The 13,270-nt window shown below is 44.4% G+C and overlaps 1 protein-coding gene across 3 annotated transcripts in view; it reads right to left on the minus strand.

Moving 5' to 3' along the window:
- Positions 1 to 13,270, minus strand: part of DNAAF9 (dynein axonemal assembly factor 9) — a 115,349-nt gene that overhangs the window by 9,767 nt on the left and 92,312 nt on the right. For all 3 annotated transcript variants that reach the window (XM_053927302.2, XM_053927301.2, XM_053927300.2), the window contains 3 exons: positions 9,628 to 9,665; positions 3,786 to 3,921; positions 207 to 293 (listed from right to left, as the gene is read on the minus strand). In XM_053927302.2, the coding sequence (XP_053783277.1) occupies positions 207 to 293; positions 3,786 to 3,921; positions 9,628 to 9,665 (261 nt within the window). The remainder of the gene's footprint in view (positions 1 to 206; positions 294 to 3,785; positions 3,922 to 9,627; positions 9,666 to 13,270) is intronic.

Raw genomic sequence — 13,270 nt, forward strand, 5'->3', positions numbered from 1 at the left:
GGAGCCCAAGATGGGAAGCACTGGGCTCCTGGAAAAGCCAGCTGCTATTGGGACATGGCAAGTTGTTCCAGCTGCCATTGTCACCCTCGTAGAGCACACCTGGTATTTTTATCTTCGTCTCTTTTTTGTTTTGTTTGTTTTCTGTAAAGAGATGAATCATTGCGTTTACAAAGAAATTTTAGCTACTTTGCAATGATGATACTTGCCAGCCAGGGTACAGTAAATATCGAGATCGTAGCATCTGAGGACTTGAAAAACTGTTTTCGGACAGAATCAGCTCAATGTCTTCATTCCTTTGAAAACATACAGGAAACAGATTAAGTAGGACTATCAATCTTAACTGTGCACCCTGCTCTCTTTCCCCACTGTCTCCATACACAGTGAACAAGGACTGTCCAGAAAAACTTTTGTTTTTTTAGATTCAGTTGTTGATAGATATGTATTTATTGCTATTTTATTGTTCATATTTTTTATCTTTTTTCCCGTCCTTCTTAAAGAAGACCCTTTAACATTTCATATAATACTGGTTTGGTGGTGATGAACTCCTTCAGCTTTTCCTTGTCTGGGAAGTTCTTTATAAGAGGCCTGTCTGGAAAAAGTCCAGCCATTGCTAATATAATGAGAAGGGTTTGCGTGACATCGATGTAACCTGGCAGCCAGGAGAGAAGACTGGAATGCGCATGCGTGAACAATGACTTCACTGTCCTAGTCAGTGGGGGCAGTAGATGCTGTTGAGTGAGCATGTGTACTGTGTGGTGGGCACATTCAAAATGATCAAGCGAGTAGGGCAATTAATCTGCATCAATTTTGTGTTAAGCTTGAACAAACTATTCAGATGATTCAGAAGGCGTGAGCTATGGGCAACTGGTGATTGGCAGCTTCATCACGACAACGTGCCTGCTCATGCATCACATCTCATGCAGAGTTTTTTGGCAAAACATCAAATCACCCAGGTGACTCAGCCCTCCTACAGCCTAGATTTGGCGCCCTGTGATTTCTGGCTTTTCCCAAAACCAAAATCACCTTTGAAAGAAAAGAGATTTCAGACTGTCGACGAGATTCAGGAAAATATGATGGGACAGCTGACAGCGATTGGGAGAACAGTGTGGTCCCAAGGGGCCTATTTTGAAGGGGACCAAGGTGTCACTGTCCTATGTACAATGTTTTTTATATCTCGTATCTTCTTCAATAGATGCCTCTATTTTCATATTACATGGCTGCATACCTTCTAGACAGATCTTGTAAGCACATATGTGTACCTTTTCTTTCCTGTTATTTCACCCTTAAATATTCCAGTAAGCATCTCCTAAGAACAAGGGCATTCTCTTATAGAACCACAATACTATTGTCACACCAAGGAATTGAATATTGTGGACCAGTGTCACCTGAGAGCTCATCAGAAATGCAGAATCTCAGGCCCCATTCCAGACCTACTGAATCAGAATGGTCATTTTAATAAGATCCCCAAGAAATTCATATGCACATTAAAGATTGGAGAAGTAGCCCTGATTGGTGTGGCTCAGTGGGTTGGGCATTTTCCTGAAAACCAGAGGGTCGTGGGTTCAATTCCTACTCAGGGCACATGCCTGGGTTGCAGGCCGGGTCCCTAGTACGGTGTGTGAGAGAGAGCCAATTGATGCTTCTCTAGGGCATCAATGTTTCTTTCCTTCTCTTTCTCCCTCTTTTCCCTTCTGTCTAAAAACAGACAAACAAACAAAAGTGAGAGCTCTGGCTGGTGTGGCTCAGTAGATGGAACGCCAGCCTGTGAACCAAAAGGTCATTGGTTGGATTCCAGTCAGGGCACATGCCTGGGTTGTGGGCCAGGTCCCCAGTTGGGGGAGTGTGAGAGGATGTATCTCTCATGCAGCGACATTTCTCTCTCTTTTTCCCTCCCTTGCTCTTTCTAAAAATAAATAAATAAAATCTTTTTTTAAAAGTTGGAGAAATATTGATTTAGTATACATCTATTTTCAAATTTTCCCTTTTTAGGGGGCAACGGGACCCAGGATCCAATCAAGGATCACTTATCAAATTTACAATCTTTATTTTCTTTCTTTCTTTCTGAAAATATTTTATTTACTCATTTCACAGGCTGGTGCTCAAGCCACTGAGCCACACTAGCCAGGGCTACAATCTTTATTTCCCTTTAATCTGGAACAATTCTTCCAACTCTTTTTGTTTGTTTCTCATGGTGATGACATTGTGGAAGAGTACACGGTGGCGGTCTTGTGCCACACAACCGGGTCTGTCTGATTGTTTCCTCCTGACTAGATTCAATTAAACATTTTTGGCAAGATTAATACCCATACCCAGGTGCTGCTGTGTCTTTCCCACAGCATCACATAAGGCGGCACGCGATGGCATCGCCAAGTTTAATCCTTTGGTCAGTGTCGTGACTACAGGACCCGCCCCCGCGCCCCACCATTGTGCAGGTACTTTCCCTCTTTGTAAGGAGTCAGTGGTCTGCGGAGCAATTCTCTGAGACTCGCAAACATCCTGTTCCTCAACCATCTGTCACCCGCTGCGTTTACTATCCACTGATGATTCTTGCCTAAATCAAGTATGGTGCTAAAGGTTACGAGATGGTGCCTTTCTGGTTCTAGCAATCCTTATTGTATTTGTTAGCATTCTTCTGTCAAAAAAGATTCACTGTCCACCCCTCCCCATTTTGTTAGTATCACCACAGACTTATTTAATTCCGTGTGCTCTAATCCATTATTATCATTTTCTCTTATGCTCAAGTTGTCCCAAATTTGGCTAGTGAGAGCTTCTTAAGCCAGCTCCTGTATCCTTTTAGCATATTTACACTAACCTTTCCTTTTTTGACATAAAATGTTCCAGGCTCACCTTGTACTTCCCCTGCCCTAGACCTGCAATCAGCCAACTCTCCAAGGAGCGCGGACGACTAACAGTGGATCGGTGCAGAGAAACCACGGTTTAGAGGTAGGGGTGTCTACTGCTACTGTGGTATTAGTATTTCTGGTCCCTTTCAGTGGAGAGAGCTCGTAAATATGTATTTTTTGAAGTAACAAATTTACTCTGAGTCTCCCCCAAATTCAAATCCAACATTTGCAGGGGTTCTCCTCACCTTTCCCATTTCATATTTATGATCTCCCTTCTCTAATCAGTGATGCTGTTTGGAATCAGGATTCCAACACAGAGAGAGAATTATGTTCAAAAGTTACCTGCATTAATGTGTGTGTGTGTGTGTGTGGTTATTACTTCAACATGCAGGTAGATTCACTTTCTGTTTGTATTTAGATTTTCCCCTCCTTGTTGATTTCATTTAATTTTTGAATATGTAAAATATTTGCATTGCTCAAGAGTCAAAACTGTATAAAAATACACACCTTTTAGTCTCCTTACTGAGCAAACAAAACTGCTTCACAACCAGATGTTTTCATACACACACACACACACACACACACACACACACACCTCTTCTTTTAGTTTATAATTTGAACCCAAGTCCATGAAGTAAAAAGATAATTTCTCTATGTCCTCTATCCCATTTTTCTTACATGATAACACAGGAACTTTGAGAAATTCTTGATTTCCATTCCTTAATGAATACAAATGCAAATGCATCAAACCAAATTATCTAAAAACAGGACAGCATATTGCCACATAGGGTCCTCTTGGTGGTTTACCCAGCATCAAAAGCACATCCATAAATGCTCAGGTCTTAGACACAGTGAAGAGACCCTGTGGTACACTGCCAGAGGGTGTCTGCCCTGTCTGAGAAAGTGCCTGCTCTGGGGGTGAAGTGCACTTGGTAGATTTACCTGGTGACAATCCCATTTTCTGCAAGAATGAAGGCTGCGGTAGGATTGGCAGCCCTGATGAGGTTCTGCAGCTGAACAAGGAGAGGGTGCCTCTGCTCCATGGTGTGACTGGTGAACACCACATTATTCACCAGGCCTGTGGAATAAAACAAGAATAGCTCAGCCTTCAGAGTCCTGAGTGGGTCTGAGGGTTCACACAAAAGTGAGCCCCTGCTCCCTCCCAATTGTTTCTTCCAGTACCCCTTTGGATATACACCCCTGACCCCCAACACTAACAGACACAGCCATCATTCTGTTCCCCTTTCTGCCACTGCCACCTCTTGGAGTGAATGGCCTCAACACCGTAGCTGCCTCACCTCCTAACCTCCTATCTTCTCAATTCTGCTTTCTGGCTGAGACCCTGAGCTGCTTCATCAAAGGGCCCTTCCTGCATCTCCTACACCTAACCTCCTCAGGAACTGGTGCCAATGACCTTCACCAGTTCAGACCACGGACGTTTACCAGGCACTAACCATAGGTCAGGTGCTAACCAGTAGGTTCTCAGAGCGCAAGTAAAGAAGCAGTCACACACACAAACCCTCAATTGCAAGGTAGGTGCTAACACAATCACACAATGATACAATAAGGAAGAGTGGCTCATGTGATGAGGTTGTGGAGCGGGCCACGACCACTCCAAACCTTTCTGTGAAAGTATGCGAGTAAAATCTGCAACACCAAAGGGAATTTGAGAATCGGGGAAGTTAACACATTCCACCATGCCAACAGAATTATATCTTTTCCATACTTATTCCTAATTTTATATAATTTGCATTTTTATTATTCAACTATCTTATTAACATTTTAATATTGTGAAAATTTCAAACATATACAAAAATAACAAAAGCAGTGTAATGAATTCCCATGTGTCTTTCACCAGGCCTTAAGAATTATCAATACAGACCTGGCTGGTGTGGCTCAGTGCATTGAGCACTGGCCTCCGAACAACAGGATCGCTGGTTCGATTCCCTGTCAGGGCACATGCCCAGGTGGCCAGCCAGGTCCCCAGTGAGGGTCATGCAAGAGGCAACCACACATTGATGTTTCTCTCCCTCTCTTTCTCCCTCCCTTCCTCTCTGTCTAAAAATAAATAAATAAAATCTTTAAAAATTTTTAAAAATATTAAATCTAAGTTACTATTTTTTATAATGTCACCTTTAGACAATGTCTATTGCTTTTTAATATAATAGATGGGGAAGTTGGTATATCCTTAAATTCTTCCCACTTCTCCACCATCATATACTGTGGTTGGTTACATTAATAATTTTAGTTCCTCTAGTGGATACTTTTACATCTTTAAAGAGTATAACTCTTTGTAACTTCATTTAACAACTTTAAACTTTTTTGATCTCCTGCTTTGGAGGATGTAAAGAGGGTACCTCCCACTGCCTCGTAAATTTTTGTTAAATATAATTTCATTTGTAGGTTTTTGACATTTATATTCAACTTTCTAATAGAATTCTCCCAGGTGTTATCATTAATTTTGAATATAAAAAGGTTCAGTCCTGCCTGGTGTGGCTCAGTGGACTGAGTGCCAGCCTGTGAACCAAAGGGTCTCTGGGTCGATTTCCAGTCTAGGGCACATGCCTGGGTTGAGGGCCAGGCCCCCACTTGGGGGTACGTGATAGGCAACCACACATTGATGTTTCTCTCCCTTTCTCCTTCCTTTCCTCTCTCTCTAAAAATAAATAAATAAAATCTTTCAAAAAAAAATTATAGCATGGATTTTAGGCCAGGCAAATCTGAGTTTGAATTTGGGGCTCCACCAATGAATGAGTCGACAAGCAAACTATTGAACTTTCCTCCTCTGCTCATCTGCCCAAATTTCCTCCCGTTAGATGGAAACGGTAACATGTACCTCCACATTATCAGGAAAATGTCTACCACGGGGCCTACAGGTAGTGAGAACTCATTAAATGAAACCTATCCATCCCCCCCACCCCCGGTCACTGTCACCTGAGCACCAGCCTGAGACGGGACTTCTACAGAAACCACATAAACCAGCCTCATCCACCAGCAGGAAACCGAGTCATGTGACTTCCACCAGCCTAGGCTGCTGGGTCCATGGTTCAGATGAGTGGCCGTCACCAGTTTAAGGCAACTTCTAGGAACCCTGGCCCTTGCTTCTGGTCTGAAGCAGAAGTTAGTGATACTTCTTTCCGCTCACCACTCATACATATGAGAGAAGAGTTCCAAAGTGCTAGGGACTGAATCTAACCTCATAGATCACCTGGATGCATTCTATTTGTGACCACGGAAGAGGGATCAGGAGCTTCACACCAAATGGAGAATGTATTACCATTTTTTTAAAAGATTTTATTTATTTTATTTTTAGAGAGAGGGGAAGGGAGGGAGAAAGAGAGGAAGAGAAATATCAAAAGGTTGCCTCTTACACGCCCCCAACTTGGGTCCTGGGCCAAAACTCAGGCATGTGCCCTGACCAGGAATTGAACCAGCAACCTTTTGGCTCGCAAACTGACACTCAATCCACTGAGCCACACCAGCCAGGGCAGCATTTTGTTCATTCCATTTAAAAAGGTTCCTCACATGCCCTTTCTGTTCGGAAACTTTAACACTGAGACGGACCACCTTCAAGCAGAGTGTCAGGGAAGCCTCCCAATGAAGGTGACACTGGCGGTGCCTGTGCTCCCGTTCCCATTTAGGAAGGTCACTCTGGAGGCTGACGGGGAGACAGGAAGGACAGCCTGGTGAGCCTGATGCCAGAACCCCATGTCCTGGTGCAGCCACAGGAAGTAACTGGGGCCTCTGGAAACTGAGTGAGGCAAGGTGAGGAGGCCAGGCTCAGAAGGTGGCACAGTGGGGAAGCAGGCAGGCTTCTAGAAGGCTCAGCACATTCCAGAGACAGCAGATAGGGGAGCCGGATCCTGCAAGAGGCCTGTGAGATTCCCAAGGGTGGAAGACAAGAATAGCTGTGGTGCATCTTGCAGTGAGGAGCCAGGAAAGGCTGAGTAAAGACCTACAAAGGTCCTAGGATTCTGTTTAGCACCTTCCTGGGCGAGAGAAACCGGGGTCAGACTAGTGCAAACACGCCAACCAGGGCAGTGTACAAACACAGGCCTGGCCTGGCCAGAAAAGGGCGAGAGACACCTTGCCCAAAGTACCGTTTGCCTCACAAGTACCATGTACACAAACCCTGTGGGCTTGGGATTCTAGGTCAAGAGCTGGACATAGAAAAGGGGCTTTACTTTATGGAGAAACAAGCAAAAGGATTATGCCTAGCATTCCTTAGGCCAGCTATGCAAACTGCCACCTGCCAAGAGGAAATGCCATCGGTGAGGCAGGTACAGCAGCTATCTGGAGCACAGGGTGAAGAGGCCACGGGGGCGGGGGGGGGGGGGCGGGGGGCGCGTTCATTTTGCTTGGGCAGGAGGCTCCTTCTGCTTTGTACCCGGGAGTGGATACCCAGATCTGGCCAAGGCCTCACCCGTCTGGCCCATTCCCAGCAGTGGAGACACATCTCCGAGGTCTGTCTGACTATCCTAATCTGGGCTACAGGGTCCCAGCAGCCCAGGAGAAAACAAAGATCACCTCTTTTATCAATCTATAGATACTTCTGAAAGCAGGGCGTGATAGTAAAATGTCTCCGCTCTGCGCTCAAGCCAACATCATAATGAGCCTTGCTAGCTTTTTAAGCACTGAGATTATTTCCTAACGCTAGTATGTCTGTAATACACATTATCTTGGGGATGTAACATAGTCCTTTTCTCATTGTAAAATAATCCTCTGTTGTAAAAGCAACAAAAATCAGGGAGCCTGATTCATTGCTTTTACAGGCAAAGGGAGGCAGCATGCTCCCTTGGGACATGAAGTGTTCGTCTACTAGTGTCAGACCCTACCTTCCACTCAGGAGGGAAACACAACTGACCCTTAAACAACTTTGGGGTTAGGGACATTATAGTAAAAAAACTGCAAGTAACTTTTGATTCCCCCAGAACTTAACTCCTAATAGCCTACTGTAGGCTGAAAGCTTTACCGATAACAAACAGTCAATTAACATGTATTTTCCATGTTATATGTATTATATACTGTAAAGAAAATATTAAAATCATAAAGGAGAAAATATACTTACAGTATTTATTGAAAAAAATCTGCATATAGACAGACCTATGAAGTTCACACTGTATTCTTCAATAGTCAACTGTGCTCGCCTTTTATCTGCTCCCTCCCCACGCAGCCCATGCCCACGGTGAGCCTGGGCAGGCCAGTCCGCAGGCTCCGTGGGCCCAGACGCAAGGGGAAGGTATTTATCAAGGCACTGTCAGTCCACAAGCCCCTTGGAGTTCAGAGAACAGCACATAGGGCCCCAAGTCAACTGCCCAGGTCTGACCATATCCCTAGCTTCACACAAGCACAGAATTTGACACAAATTACCTCTGAACACTGAGTTGGGAGGCAGTGTTAATGAAACAGTCCTACTAAGTGCCAGAGAGAGTGCAGTCTGCCCTGTAATAGCATCCAGGTTCAGGGACAGTGAAGACAGAGCACTTCCCCAAGGCTCTTGGCCAGGGCAGCCCAACCATCTGTGCGCTGTATGTGCAAAAAAGCAGCGGGGCACTGAGGGAGAAAGTGTCAAGGAGCCGAGCTACACTGGGGTGAAAATAATGTGGCAGACAGGAGCTGACTACAGCCCAGACCCTTGGCTTTGACCACGACTACCAAGTATGTATCTGAGGACCAGACAGCTCTCCTTGGTTATCCCCGGGTCCTCTGTTTTTTCCTGTGCTTTCTATTTCAAGGACAGGTACCACCAAACTTCCCAATATCTCAAGTTAGAAACCTAGGAGTCATCCTAGACACCTCCTTTTCCAACTCATGCCCGACATCTAACCTAACATCGTAGCCCACTGACCCAACCTCCATAGAATCTCCTTAACCTCTACCTGGGGTGGATACTGTGGGTGCACCCAGGCAACCTCCATTCCGCTCTGCCTCTGGGGTGCAGTGGCTGGAAGGCCACAGGGGCCTCTAGCAGCTGGACTTGAGACTGCTGGTGCATCAGGCCAACACACACTTTCCTCCCCCAGTGACCCGGCCTCCGGCGCTGTGCAGCACCCAGCTCAGCGGTTTCCCAGGACAACATCTCTGGGTCTCTGGTGTGCTCTGCTGTCTCTGCTCCCTGTGGACTGGCAGTGGGCTCAGCAGGGCAAAGCTGTGCTGGGGACACCGAGTTATTTTCTTCCATCTGATTTCTACTTGCTGGGCTGGCTCAGGAAGCCCAGAGTCCAGGTCTTCTGACAACAATGAGCATTTTATCACCACTGCAGGAAATTCGGAATTTATTCTGGGTCTCCAGGCACCACAGCAAATATGATTAAAAAGTGCTGCTTCCAGTGTTGCCAGATGGTAGGACAATGCAAAGTTGAGTGTAACTAACAGGATGGATAGATTCTTCTAAATGTTACCAAGGAGGTGTGGAAAATTCCAGTGTATGTAGGGGGAATATTAAGGGAGAAAGTCCTACTGGGCCATACTCTGCACTCATAGGGTAGGATAAATGCAAGATATCGACAACCCAGAGACTAGGAATACGTATTCAATCCACTGATGGTACTTGGAAGCCCAGCTCAGGAGAGGTGTTGTCACGACAACCTGTCATCATTAAGAGACAAACTCTGCAAGAAACCTGTCTATCAAATATGATAAAAATAAAAGGTGTCAGTGTTTTCCCGGGACCAACTTTGTTTTTGTTTTAGATTTTAGAACGGCAGGTAGGAGCGTGGAAAGTCTGTTGCATCGGCACGGAATCTGAAAGGCATGCAAGCAGCGGGGAAAGCACATCGCTTACCTTGTGAACACTGGTCAAGACACTTAGGAAAGAGAAATCTGGGGAGGAAAAAGAAAAACATTTTCAAACCATTAATTTCAGAGTTGTCATTGATTACTTCCCACAAAACTGTCTATCACTGATAACTAAAATGACCCACTCGATAGGGCAAGTGACAGGCAGCACTGAGTAATAAGGATGTTTTCATAGCTTTGAACCAAAAAGCTCCTTAAGCCAGGAACCCCACAAAAGTCCCTATGTGACCAACTCTTGGGAAGTTGAAGAGGGGATACTTGGGCACGGCCAGTCTCTAGACTATAGGAAACAGAGAGAGAGAGAGCTGGTTTTCTCGTTTTGATTTTTTTGCTTGTTTATTTGTTTTTAAAGAGATACTGTCCTCATAAAGGGGAACTTCAAGGGAGAACGAGAAGGATTACATTCACCTCACTCTGCCAGGGGCGTTCAGTGCGGAAGCTGCCGTGCTTCCCCTTGTGTGCACACTAGAATCTGGTTACCTTAATCCCATTCTGAACACTGCCAGTGAATGAAAAACAGGAAACTGACTGGGTCACAACTGAAGCAGGTGAGGGTGACTGATCCAAAGTGTGAGTTAGTTAATAGCGGAAGCTCTGTAGGAAACTCCAAAGAGAAACTCAACCTCTCCGTGCTGTAAAACTCCTAAAACGTCATAGGGCTCTTCTCAGGGAGAAAGGTAACACTACTGAGAAGAGCTGCCTTTTATCTGACGGTGGGGCTGGGCGCCATGCAAGCAGTCCTCACACCCACCCTGTGCCTTGGGTAGAAGAGCAGAGTGGGGAAGAGGGGTTTAGGGTGGCCCAGCAGTCTGAGCGCTTCGCTTGGCCTAGGCCTCACAGGAAGCTAGGAGGTGGGAGGGTGGGTGCAGGGACCGAGGTCTGTTTGGCACCATGGAGCTCCTGTGATTTCTTTCCCTGCGAGTGAGATGCTTATGTGAGATGCTTATGAAGCCATACTTCTGAGTTGTCTCTGGTCTAAGTGGCAGGTATCAGTGCTGTTCAGAACATTGGCGGAGGGGTGCGTGTGTGTGTGCTTTCTCTTCTGCAATTTCCCTGGTGGTGGTGAGTCTTCATTCTTCTGTCTGATTTTTAACATCCAGACACTCATCACTGGAGCCAGACTTGGTGGATGAGTGAGCTGGATGAATACCACTTTTGGGGCTGCTGATCTAGTCTCTTGCCTGACTCCCTCATTGTTTCTGAAGAATTCCAAGGAGGGACCCCCAATACACTCTTGGGCAAGCAAGGTCAAGACTCTTGGAACATCCACACCAGAGCCTCCCAAGAAAAAAACTTGCTGAGTCCTCTGCACTCACAGTTCATTGAATGGCCCCCTCCCCCCACAGCAAATATATTCTTAGAAAGTATCTGTCCCCATTAAGTGATTGTGACTTTAGAGTATGTGCCCTTACAGGCCCTTCTTAGCACCCTGCTTGTTTCTCACAGAAGTTCAAGCCCGAGGCATTTTAGATAAGGTTGAGCAAAGGCCCCCCTCAAGGCGTCTGATCCAATCACAGGCTGGATGCTCCTGGTTTAAACCTCTGACAGGGGCTGGGGCCATCAAGCTGCTCCCTTTAAGCAGCTGCAAAGAAAATATTCGGAACACAAGGACTTGCACGCACCTATGATTCCCTAAAATTGGAATAATTTCTCATAACTTGGCATCCTCAGTATCCCGGTCCTTCAAATTCATAAGCTGACTTTCTCCCCTTATCACTGCTTTTTATAATTTGTATAAAATTGCATTCATCTTTTATTATTTCACTTCCTATCCTATATCACGATGAACTATGTACATGCCACTGCTGTGGCCTTTGGAAAGTTACTTAATTTTTCTCAATGGCTCCTTCATGGTAAAGTATGATAATAAAGAATACCTTTAAGAAGAATTTTGAGGATTTTTATTCCATTTAGAATAAAAAATATGCTTAGGAATAAATTAAACAAACAAAAAAAGCACAAGACTTATACACTTAAAACTACAAAACAATGCTGAAAACAATGCAAGACCCAGCCCTGTCCAGGTAGCTTATTCAGTCAGAGCATCGTGATGACCCAGTGGGGGGCCCATACGAGAATCAGCAATGAATGCACTATTAAGTGGGATGACAAATTGATGTTTCTTTCTCTCTCTCTAAAATCAATAAGTGAAAATTAAAAAAAATTAAAGACCTAAATAAATAAAAAGATATATCCACATTCATGGATTGGAAGACTTAATTTTTTAAAATTTATTGATTTGAGAGAGAGAGAGAGAAGAAAGGTGACAGAGAGAGACATTGACCCGCTATTCCACCCACCAATGCACCTATTGGTTGATTCCCACATGCGCCCTGACCAGGGATCGAACCCACAACCCTGGTGCATTGGGACGATGCTCCAACCAACTGAACACCCGGCCAGAGCAGAAGACATAATATTTTAAAGATGGCAATAATTCTCAAATGGGTCTATAAATTCAATGTAATCCCTACCAAAATCCAAGCTGTCTTTTTTTTTTTACAGAAACTGACAAGCTGATCCTTAAATTTATATGGAAATACAAGGGACTCAGAATAGCCAAAACAATCTGAAAAACAAGAACAACAATGAAGGACTCTCCCTTCTCAATTTCACACCTTACTGCAAAACAGTAATCAAAACAGTGTGCTAGTGGCATACGGAGGGACATATAGATCAATGGAATATAATTGAGAATCCAGAATCAAACCTTTACATTTATAGTCAACTGATTTGTATAATACTATATACATTAATACAATATATTTAACCGGTCTCTAATTAGCATTTGGATTATTTCCAGTTCTTCAGTATTCGAAAGTGTTATTTTGACCACTGCAGAGCACATCGGTCATATTTTGGACTCTCCCGTACCTACCAAACACATTTCCTACACTTGAACTTAGGCAGTCCATCCCTCTTGTGAATGGCAGAAAACAGCTTTCCTAGACTTTCTTGCAGCCTGGTGCAGGTATGTGACCTAAGTTCTACCATCCGGATGTACCCAAGACTCCCACTGGCAGCCAGCAAGGTGGTGAAGGAATGCAGGTTAGGCAGACCCTGTTTTCTGGTGGAGGAAGTGGCAGCTCTACAAGGTGTGAATGTTGTTTCTGCCTTTGACTGACGTTTTCAATGCCACAGTGATTTTATTATCTTCATGTCTGGGCCTCTAACAGTTCATTTTTGGCTGCTTTTGTTAGTTGAACTCCTTTTCTCCTCCAATTTTTTTAATGTAATAGCTTTATTGAGGTATAACTTACATATCATAAAATTCACTTGTTTTTAAGAGTAGAATTCAACGGTTTTTAAAGTAAATTTAGAAAGTTGTGCCACCAGCACCACAATTGTTTTAGAACATTTCCGTCACTCCGAGAAGAAGATCCCTCCTGCCATTTGCCCAGACCTTTTACGTCTTCTCCTTGAGCCCCTTTCCATCCCACTTGTTAGCTCCTCGTCTCAATTTTTTTTGACAAGTGCAGAAGAGTACTTGACTGGGCTAATTTTTCTGAAGTGTAACCTCCATTTATTGTTTCCTTACTACCATCCTGTCCTACCCTTTTTTTAATGGTAATAATCTCGTCCCATGTGAGACCTCCTTCTACTTTAATTCATCTTTTCAAAAAAACTGA

This window comes from Desmodus rotundus, chromosome 6 (genome assembly GCF_022682495.2).
Source record: "Desmodus rotundus isolate HL8 chromosome 6, HLdesRot8A.1, whole genome shotgun sequence".
Classification (NCBI taxonomy): Eukaryota; Metazoa; Chordata; class Mammalia; order Chiroptera; family Phyllostomidae; genus Desmodus; species Desmodus rotundus.